Source organism: Sturnira hondurensis, unplaced genomic scaffold (genome assembly GCF_014824575.4).
Source record: "Sturnira hondurensis isolate 20B ecotype Veracruz unplaced genomic scaffold, ASM1482457v3 Scaffold0021143, whole genome shotgun sequence".
Classification (NCBI taxonomy): domain Eukaryota; kingdom Metazoa; phylum Chordata; class Mammalia; order Chiroptera; family Phyllostomidae; genus Sturnira; species Sturnira hondurensis.
The window spans coordinates 32047001-32057521 of record NW_028093774.1 but is presented as its reverse complement, the minus strand read 5'-3'; the positions used below and the strand labels follow the sequence as shown (position 1 = coordinate 32057521).

General features: G+C 47.0%; 1 protein-coding gene across 2 annotated transcripts in view; it reads right to left on the bottom strand.

Annotated features, from left to right (window-relative positions):
- Window positions 1–92: 92 nt before the first annotated feature.
- The window catches only part of RTN1 (reticulon 1), a 172350-nt gene continuing 161921 nt past the window's right edge, over window positions 93–10521 (bottom strand). For both annotated transcript variants that reach the window (XM_037031492.1, XM_037031493.1), the window contains 6 exons: window positions 6984–7191; window positions 4271–4409; window positions 2773–2842; window positions 2025–2071; window positions 1881–1939; window positions 93–861 (listed from right to left, as the gene is read on the bottom strand). In XM_037031492.1, the coding sequence (XP_036887387.1) occupies window positions 819–861; window positions 1881–1939; window positions 2025–2071; window positions 2773–2842; window positions 4271–4409; window positions 6984–7191 (566 nt within the window). In that variant the 3' untranslated portion in view covers window positions 93–818. The remainder of the gene's footprint in view (window positions 862–1880; window positions 1940–2024; window positions 2072–2772; window positions 2843–4270; window positions 4410–6983; window positions 7192–10521) is intronic.

Sequence of the window (10521 nt, the reverse complement as noted above, 5' to 3'; positions counted from 1 at the left end):
GGTCTCAGCCTTCCCAGCATGCCCTCAGGAGACCTCACCCCTTATAACCTTTCCATTTTCTGGTAGGACCACAAGGAGAGAGGAAGAAGTTCTGACATTTAGTAACATTTATTTACTCATTCAGTATCAAGTACATAAGTGCAAATATCCAGAGTCCATTATTAAGTCCATTAGGAACTACCGAGAAAGAAATACAAATTGTAATAAAGTTAACATGCTGGTAGTTTTTCATTACCAAACATGTAAATCAGCCCATCAGTCCCACACAACAAAAGTACTGAATGTTTGTTTTTAATGTATTTATTCAATTCTTTTAAGTTATACAAAACTGATTACCCTAAGTACAGGCCACAGTTTTTATTTTACGCTAAAACATCAGTCTACAATTCTATATATTGTTATTAAAGAGAATCCAACCTGCAACTGAAGAACATAAAAGCGATTTCCACTATGGGCATCAGTGCACTGGGCAGGAAAGGCCCAGCCACAGGGGCGTCAGAAGCTACAGAAGCGCGGCAGAGAGGGAAGAGCACAGAAGGAGGGAAGACAGCTGGGGCTCTCACCATCATGCACTTTGCCGTTTAGCAACACCAAATTAAAAACCACATCTAATAAACTTTTCTCTATACTTTAGTGCTTGACACAAGTGACTCAATATCCTACAAGTACAGAAACAGCCTGAAAACAGCTGTGTTCACGTTGGTCTGTACGATTATGGTACTGGGGGGAGAAACAATCGATGTGCCGGAACGTGTGGGAACAGGACTGGTACCACTCAGGACATTCCTGTCTGTGTCCCGTCCCAGTGTGATATCAGCTTACTCAGTGTGCCTTTTAGCGCCCGGGATTTTAGCCTGGATCCTAAAAAGACAGCATGAAAAGGTAATAAATCACAAGTGTTATTAATGACATTTTTTGTGACACTACACGTTGTTGCTAATTAGCTTAAGTGATTAGTTTAAATATTTCAAAACATTCCATTTTTCATGTGAGTGTTCATAAACACATTTCTTTTTTGATTTTCAACTACAGTTGGCATTCACTATGATTGTGCTCTTGTTTTGGGTGTCCAGCTAGTGGTTATTTGACCACATACTTCACCACGTGTTCCCCCACCCCGAATGTCCCAGGACCCACCTGGCACTGTACGCAGTCATCACCATGTTACTGAGCGTGTTCCCTGTGCTGTCTCCACATCCCTATGACTGCTCCGAAACCGCCAATGGGTACTGCTCAGCCTCTCCACCTTTTTCGCCCCGCCTCCCAACAGCCCTCCCCTCGGACAGACATCAGTGTCTGCTCTCTGCGTCTACAACTGTCCGCTGCAAGAGGGGATGGGTGTGGGGGGCCTGCCTGTGAAAGGTGAGGGAACTAAGGCGGATGAGCTGGTGGTGACAGAGCAGTCACAGGGGTGTAAAGTACCGCACAGGGAGTACGGTCCTCACTACTGCACCAGCCGTGTTTGCTGCCAGGTGGGAACGTGAGGTCATAGCAGGGGGACCACTTTGTGGTCAAGTACATGACTGTGTGACCATGGTCCTGTACACCTGAAGCTAATGCAAGATGTTAATTAATGCAAATTGTAAGTGAAAAAGAAAATGAAGAAATATGTTATGTGATTTGGTTGAGTAAAAAGAAGGAATGCTTATTCATCATAAAACCAGAAATAAACCAGCAAAAGTTTTGTTTAATTGAGAGTTTTAAGATTTATACTTATTTTCTGAAATAATATCATTGGAGAGAGCATGAATATGACTCAAGTAAGTGAATGATCATAAATCAACTATCAGTTTATTATCCTTTTGTTCTCCCGACCTCATTCACTTGTATGCCTGCTTAAGACAGTCTCTCCTTTTTATTAATTGCAGCATGCAACTTACTTTGCCACAACAGCGTTTATGTGAGTCCTCACAAGTCCCAGATATTGGTCAATCTGTGCCTACAACAAGGAGGAAATGATGAGCACATCCAAAGTTCATGAGGTCAAAATGTTATATGAATGCTTGACATCACACAGAACTTACCTGGTGCTTTACATACACTACAGGTAGAGTAAACATTGAAACCACAGCTGGGATAAAAAAACAAAGAACAGTATCAAGATTCTGAGGGTTATCATTTACATAAGCTTGTGCATACAAGCTGATACAGTCACGTGGTATTACAGGATTTATAATAGCCACCACTCTAGATAAATGAATACAGTGCAGCTCATAGAGAAATATGGGAAGGCCGAGCCCTTTACAGGCATTAAGCCACTATCCCTAGAACAAGGTAGACCAGGCTGCACGAACTTTGGCATCTCTGGGCGACACTGGAAGAAGAGTGCATGTAACGTTTATTATACATGACACTGCGACACATAATCACACAAAAATCTCACAGTGTTTTAAATAAATTTAAATTTTGTGTTGGGCCGCCTTTATAGCCATCCGGGGCCACATGTGGCCTATGAGCTGCCAGTTGGACACTACTGTGCCCTCCTAAAATGACAATGGATTTCTACCCATAACTGCCATTGTAAACAGATATATGTATTTATATATATATGAAGCCAAAAAAAATGCACTCCAGACCAAGAAATTCAGTGTGAATGTGTACTATGTCCTACACTCCTTACTTAGCGAACTACGGTCAGGGAGGTGCTCCGCACCCAGGGCAATCTGGCACTTGTTCCTAGGACCCCATCAGCACAAGCGAACCACTAATGGCCTGGGAAGCTCTGCGGTCAGAGGGTGTGTGGGAGGGCGCCACGCTCTCCTCTGTCCTTACCCATGAGCAGCAGGGTCAGGCCGTTGAAGAGTGCGCCAACGTAAGTCAGGAGCCACATCAGGACTGCAAACTGAAAAATGAAATGACTGTAACAACTTCTCACACTGTGACAGAAAAGAGTCTCATTTCTCTGACTTCTTTCTAGATTGGAATTTGAGGCAAAATATATCATGACTTGAATAGGAAATGAAGGTGCATGTAGAGCTGGTCACAGAATTGCGGGAAGAGGATCCTGTCTTCACTTTTCTCAGAACCCTTTGGATCTCCCTGCTGTAAGATCCAAGGGACTCGATGAGGTGATAATCTGGGGCAGGGGTGAGCAATCTGCCACTCTCGGCCTGTTTTTGTGCGGACCCATGAGCTAAGAATGGATTTTACATTTTTAAGTGGTCGAAGAAAATCAAAACAAGAATATCATTTCGTGCTATGGGAAAACAATAGGAAACTCAATTTCATGTACTCATCAAGTTTTACGGGCACACGGCCACGGATAGTCATGCACACATTGTCTTCGGCTGCTTTCCTGCCACAATCATGACAGAGCTCGTGGGCCACAAAGCTTGAAATATTTCCTACGTGGCCCTTTGCAGGTAGGGTGTGCCAACCCCTGCTCTAGCCCACTAGATTTACATTACAAATACCAGTAGAAATGTCACTTTAAGAGCACTCCGGTAAGTAATCATGATCTCCCTGGTATCTCTGCTCAGTCATTACTTGGTAAGATGTTATTCCAGGAAAGCGCCTTGGGGGTCAAGGCCACATCACTCACTTTTCCTTCTGCGCTTCCTTGGACAGTTACTGGGAAGCCCATGGTAGGAGATTCCTACCTGGTATGTACAATGTGTTCTGGGAGCACAGGGAAGTCACAACCATCTGGCCAGGGTCCTGTTGACTATGATTTTATATGTAAGCCGAGGGTGGGCAGGCGGCCAAAGCGGCTCCTTCAAAGAAGTGAGGTGAGTTCAATGACAGCTCAGGGAATAACACTCAGGTGCTGAGGGCCTCTGCCCAGGGGCGCAGTCCCACAGCCCCCACTGTGTCAGGACCCTTGGCCATCTCACTATTAGCAGATTCCAGAGTTTCTTTCAATGGAAAACCCCATGTGTTTCACATTCCTCAGACTAGATTTTTACTTTTTAATTAACTTTAGGAAATCAGCAGAGGAACTGAAAACGGCAAGGAAAAGCCGCCTGGTATGTCACAGGAAGCAGAGAACTAGCAGCTGTGGAAGCCGGGTTGGAGCCCAGCTCTGCCAGTGACTCCCCGGGCAAGCTCGGGCAAGGGTCTTCGCCTCTCGGAGCCACTGTGCCAGCATCCATAAAATGGGGGGCTTAGACTGGATGAGCTCCATGGTACCACACACCTGGAAGTTTTCTGACTCTAGAATGGAATTACCGGTTCCATTGTAGTCCCCATTATGTGGGTTTGGGTTTCTTATATTATACCTTTAGGAAAACAAAAATTAAGACTGCTGAGTGAACAGTATAAGCAACCATACTTTTAAGGAATCCACCAGGTCCTGGACGAGGAAGAGCCTCCTCAGCTCTTTAAGTGTGTTGTTCACGTAGCACTGCAGGCAGTCCGTGTACTTCTGGATCTGGTCCTGTGAGAGGGTGATCTCGAGCTCCAGGTAGGCCCTGCCAACAAACGGCCCCCCAGGGTGCGCCGTCAGCGGGAACCGCGGGACAGCCAAGCTGTCCTGCCTTCTCTCTGAGCGTGACAGCCAGGCACCCTGGGGGCGCATGCCAGCCCCTGAGTGGCAGGCCACCCAACCCAGGGCACTGCGGGACGTGAGAACTGTGGCACCTAGTGGGTGCTGTGACTGCGTCTGTTCCCAGAGACAGTATGATAGTTTGAGCTGGCACTTCATAGCAACTGTCCAAATCAGCTCATCCGCTGAATTCTCTAGATATCCCTGGCCCACTAGGGAATTGTGAAAATCCTCATTTCTTCTTGGCTGAGTAGACATGAATAATGTTTCTAAACAGTATTCTGAAGTGTCTGAAAATCCTAGCTGTCTATTATTGTTTATCTTCTAAAACACTTGAGATTTCATATTCAAATTCTGGAAAGTTCTCCCAAGATTTCATGTAGAGAGCTCTAAAAACTCAAGTGAGCTGGGCCATATTAAAACGCTCACTGGTTCTGTGAAGAGAGGTATCTGTATTTGTTAATTTTGTTCTTCAGATTCCACATATAAATGAAATCATACACTAACAGAAAAGTAGAAATGGTCACACAAACACAGAAAACAGACTGACAGCAAAAAACCTCACAGACACAGACAGCGGTGCAGTGATTAACGAGGGCAAGGGGGTCGGGCCGGGAGTGGAGAGTGAAAGGGAGGCAGATGGTGACGGGAGACCTGACTTTGGGTGGTGAGTGCACAGCACACTATGCAGACGATGCATCACAGACGGGTACCCCCAAACCTACGCAACTTCGTTCACAATCTCACCCCAGTAAATTCAGTTTAAAAAGAGAATCATATACATAAAGATTAACCGGAAGGAAGGAAGGAAGGAAGGAAGGAAGGAAGGAAGGAAGGAACTGCATTTTTCATTTGTTCAAAAGGATCAGTTTAACTCTTGGGCAGATAACCAGGCTCCTCCGAAATAAGCAAACAGTCTCTCCTCCAGTTTGGCCGTGTTCCTCAGAGAGGCCCCTGCACTGCTCCCGCCTGCACCCTCCCTCTGCTCCGAGCCTGGGCGCGCTGTCTCCCTCCAGGACATCCCTACAGTTCATACAGTGCCTACCTCACTGGGAATTGGGATGGAAAGAGGAAAGCAGCATTTGGGTTGAGTTTTGGGGAGTTTACATTTAAATATTATGGGTGTTCTCCTGTATAGAAAAAAATAGAAAAATACTGATTTGCCTAGATAGTATGTTTTCATTCAAAATGTACTTGGAGTTAGATATTTCTTTTACTGAGAAAAGCAATTCAGCCACAGGACAGCTCCACATTTTAAAATGGTCTCCCAAAGGAAGAGAGAAAGTAGCTGAGCAAACTGTAGTTAGACTCATGATCCTATACTGGATATTGAAAGCAATGCACCAAATGGAAGATAGGCCCCACCTGTAACTTGACTGTCTGTGGGGGGTGGGGGTGCCAAGAACCTGGGAGAAGCCAGCCTGGCCTGGATGGCTGACAGCAGAGGCGGGGAGGGGGAGGATACCAAATGTGGTCTCCAGTCACCTGGCACTCTGCTCCACTCTTCCCACCTTGGGATGCCAACTTGTATAGCCACGTTAGAGCCCCAGAGGCCCCTTAGCTCTGCATTAGAAGCTCAAATACATCCCAAGAGCAGGAATGCTCAGACTCGGACTGGGTCTGACACGGCAGCCAGGAGCTGGGGGCTGCGAAGCTGTCCAGTGCACAGCCTTCTCTCCTCTCCCGGGCCTGGCGCACTGAAGCCTGACTCAGCTGACTGGCAAGGGTGAGCCAGGGCACGGAGGCTTCCCGGTGAGTTCTGGGGCTGGCTGAGAAACCACTCTCATCCTGAGGCAGAACTGTCCCTTGTTGCAGGAGGTAAGGACACCTGCAGTGCAGCCTGTGCTCTGGGGCCGGGGCTGGGCTGGGGTGGCTCTGGCAGTCAGAGCCACAAGTGCCCAAGCTCACAATCTGGAACCAGGAGGTAAACCGGGGAGCAGATGGTGTCTCTGGGGACCAGAGGCAGCATGAAGTAAAAGTCCAAACACCCTGATCCTTGCTCTGTGCTGTTTACTGGCCACGTGACCTTGGGTGAGTCACTGTACTTCTTAGACACAGTTTTTCCACCTGTAAATAAGATTATAATGTCCTGCCTTCTTCACGGAGCTGGGGGGATTGTCAAAAAGCTTTTTAAATTATAAAACATTGTGTACATATCATGAATTGTGATTACTATTAGTGGTAATTAAATAAATATATTAATACTAAATATTAATTTATGTTAAATTTCTATAAATATATTTATTAAATTTAACTATTTACTTAGTAGTAATTAAAATAAAAATCAACAGAGCACTAAATTTTAAAATAGGGGTGATGAGTTTGTTTGGAAATTCACCAGAAACATCAGACATTAAAACCAGGGTGTTAAAGGGGGCTCTTAGGAGGCCTTTTAGGTCTCAGAGAAACAGGATCCAAACGTGTAGGGGAGGGAAAGAGAGGCGGAGGGAAAGAGCCCCATGAGAGACTGGGCAGCGGCTGGTCTGGCTGGGGCACTCACTTGAAAGGGTGGCCCTCATCGGTCTTCTGCACAGCTTGCAAAACAGACTTGTAGATGCGGAAACTGATGGTGGCCGAGAGCGTGGCGAGGGCCAGGTAGGCCACGACGCTTACGACGCTGAACTGGGTCAGGGAGAAGAGCAGCAGCAGGCAGCTCCCAAACACTATCCCCGTCTGCTTGATATCCCGCCAGTACAGCAGGTCGATCGCTGTGGGAAGGAGACACAAAGCGCACACCACTTACCACGGGCAGGGCCTCGGGGGCTGCTGCGGCTCACTGGCCAAGGTTCTCAGGGGCCTTTGGGTCCCTAAACACGAGTGAGTGGACATGGGGCTCTGCCCAGAGCACTTACTGTCTCTTCGTTTTGCTTTGGAAGAATCTTTTCCATCCCTGTAGATAGTTAACGAATCCACAGATGAGAAAAGGCCGTGAATCTCCAGCAACCTTATCTCTATGAACCCATCCCCTTGGGCTATGTATTCCATACAGGGACCCAAATTCCGTGACTTAGAAGTGAAACTGAAAATACCAAAGACTGTGAAGAACCAGTTCTCCTCTTCTGGTGGCACTGGCTATGTGTCTCTTGAAGCCCTGCTGACAAGTTTATGTCTCCATGGTGGCCTGTGTACCTCAGTCATGCAAATGTCTGTGCTGCTGAGAAAGAGCAGCCGCAGTGAACACCGAAGTGAGTGCAAGTGGTGCCTTCGGGAGCACGGGGCCCAGCAGACCCCAGCCAAGGCCAGAGGCACCTGAGGACAGACATGGCCTGTCTCCAAACGTGAGGGGCCAGTAGCTGCCTCCAGAAACCCAGGAGCTGACATGTGGATTAAACCATTTTGTGCATCGTTCGTTCATTAACATTCTGTGACTCAAGAATCTGGAATAGAAACCTTAAAATCTACATCACATCCACCATTCACTTATTTCCCTCCTGCAACTTAGAAAAAAATTAAATTCAGAAGAATAAAGCCCTGGTGCTTCGAATGTGATACAGAATGGAAATATTTTGAATATCCCAGTCACCAGATTATTTTTAAAAAGCACAGAAGCCTTGCTTAAGAATGCATGGAAATTTATTCCTGAATTAGGCAAGTGCTAAGTTTTTAATTGAGACAGAATTGACATATAACATTGTGAAAGTTCAAGGTGCTGATTTGATACATTTGTATACTGTAATGTGATTACCACCGCAGCACTGACTACCACCTCGACTAGGTCACATAATTAGTTTCTTTTTTGTGGTGAGAACATCTACGATCTAGTCTCCTAGCATCTTTGAAGCATATCAAACACTGTGGTGGACCACAATCCCTATGCTGTCCATTCGCTCCATGCCTTACCCGTCTTCACGTATGAGTTTGTGCCCTGTGACGAACACCCCCATGTCGCTCCCTCCGACCCTTGGCAACCACCACCCCTCTGTTTCTCCATGAGTTCACATGGTTTAGATTTGGCACGTGAGTGGTATCATACAGTGTCTCTTTACCTGACTTACTTCACTTGGCATAGTGCCCTCAAAGTCCCTCCATGCTGTTGCAACAAGTGTTTTTGTGTTTTTTTTTTTTTAGAATGCTATGTTAATAGATTTTTAGGAAAAGAAAAACAAGACAAAAACTTCCATCTGGAAACCAAGTGAAGGCGGCAGCTGCTCACACCGCCAGCTTTATGCGCAGGTGCCCAGCGGGAGGCATCTGGCTGAAGGAACTAGATGCCAGGCATCGGCTCAAAGGAAAATGAAGGTGACAGGTAGAAGAGAGCAGGGAGCCGCTCCCGTCACACCCTCGCGTGTAACCAGCTGACAAGGTCCCATAACCCAGTGAAAGCACTGGCGCCATAGAGGGGACACAAGGAATGTTGCAGAGCAAAGAATTACCCTACACAGCAGACTTACCTTAGGCTGGCTAGAGAGTGAATCAGGGGTTTAAGGGTGGGGAGACTGCGCTATATATAACACACTGTGGGTACCCCGACAACCCCGGCAATCAGCAGCAGCAGAGAGAATTGACATCGAAGCTCATCTGTCACCCACCCACTCCTGCTTCCACCCACCATCACTACCAGGTCCAGCAATGACCTGAACTCAATGAAGTTACTGTAGTTAGCTGTTCCCTGGGCAAAAGTTTGCTCCCTTCCCCCCCCAACACTTTCACAATGTAAGAAGTAGAGGAAAGGCCCTGGCTGGTGTAGCTCAGTGGATTGAGCGTAGACCTGTGAACCAAAGAATCACTGGTTCTATTCCCAGTCAGGGCACTGCCTGGGTTGTGGGCCAGGTCCCCAGAAGAGGGCGTGAGAGGCAACCACACACTGATGTTTCTCTCCCTCTCTTTCTCCTTCCCTTCCCCTCTCTTTAAGAATACATAAATAAAATCTGAAAAAAAAGAAGTAGAAGAAAGAGTCATACATATTTTGGGGGGTGAAACAAAGCTTTACTCTGCTCTTTTGAGTGAGGTCAGTGCTACAAGCAGGTTCCCAGGAGCAAAGGAAAAGCAGTGCCGCTCTGAGTGTAAGTGGACTGCAGCAGCTCAAACCTGTGTCGTTCGGGGGTCAACTGTATTTTCAATCCACGTTTAGGCACTGGTGTGGGGAGAGGGTCCCCTGTACTTACACTGATTCTCAACTGCCCCGGGGTTGGCATCTAAATCCCTGCAGTGTTCAAGGGTCAACTGCATATTCTAAGAGAGCTTCATTTGTCTAAAGTGGGTACTCCCAAGGCTGGGGGCACTGCGCCTGCCTCTGAAATGTGAAGGGGCATGGGAGACCTTGCAAGCAGACTTCTGGCAAAGAGCAGATAGAATTTGCTGTTTCCAAGTGAGTCTCCACTTGTCGGATTGCTGAGCACCCACTAAAAACAGAGGGGGAGGGGAGCAAAGGGGGGATAAACTGGGACAGAGACTGTGTGACGGGTGCCCGATGCCGTGTGCAGATGTTTTGTTGAGTCGTACAGTTGGAACCTGTATGGTTTTGGGAACCTGTGTCACCCCAATAAACTCAACAAAAAGTGGTATCCTTCGGAAGAGCCTTCTGAGTCTCGGCCTCCTGTCTAAACAGCCCTGGAACAGCAGGTGGCAGGCCCGGCTTCACGTGGAGAACTGAGCAGGGAGCACGGACTGCTGACTCACCAGCGTTCGTCTGGTACAGAATCACCACTGAACGCGTCTTTCAACCCACTCGCTAACATGCTGGAGGTTTCTAATGGGGAGGTTAACAAAAGGTTTGTCCTAGACCATCAACAGGGTGTTGACTCAGGGCACTTTAATGACATAACTACCCATTTGCACAGATCCTGAAATGTTCAAGACACTTTCAGACAGCCTCATTTAAGCCTTACAACCAACTCCGTTAGACAGGCATACAGGAGTCTCCCCTTACCCACCATTTTGCTCTCGGCGGTGTACTGTGTTCTAAAAGAGTTAAATAGAAATTTTCCTAAATAAAGACTCATACGATTCGCAACGAACGCTGTTCTGAGTAGCGTGATGAAATCTCGCTCCCTCGTGTTCTGTCCCACTTGGGACGTGAGTCATCCCTATGTCCAGCA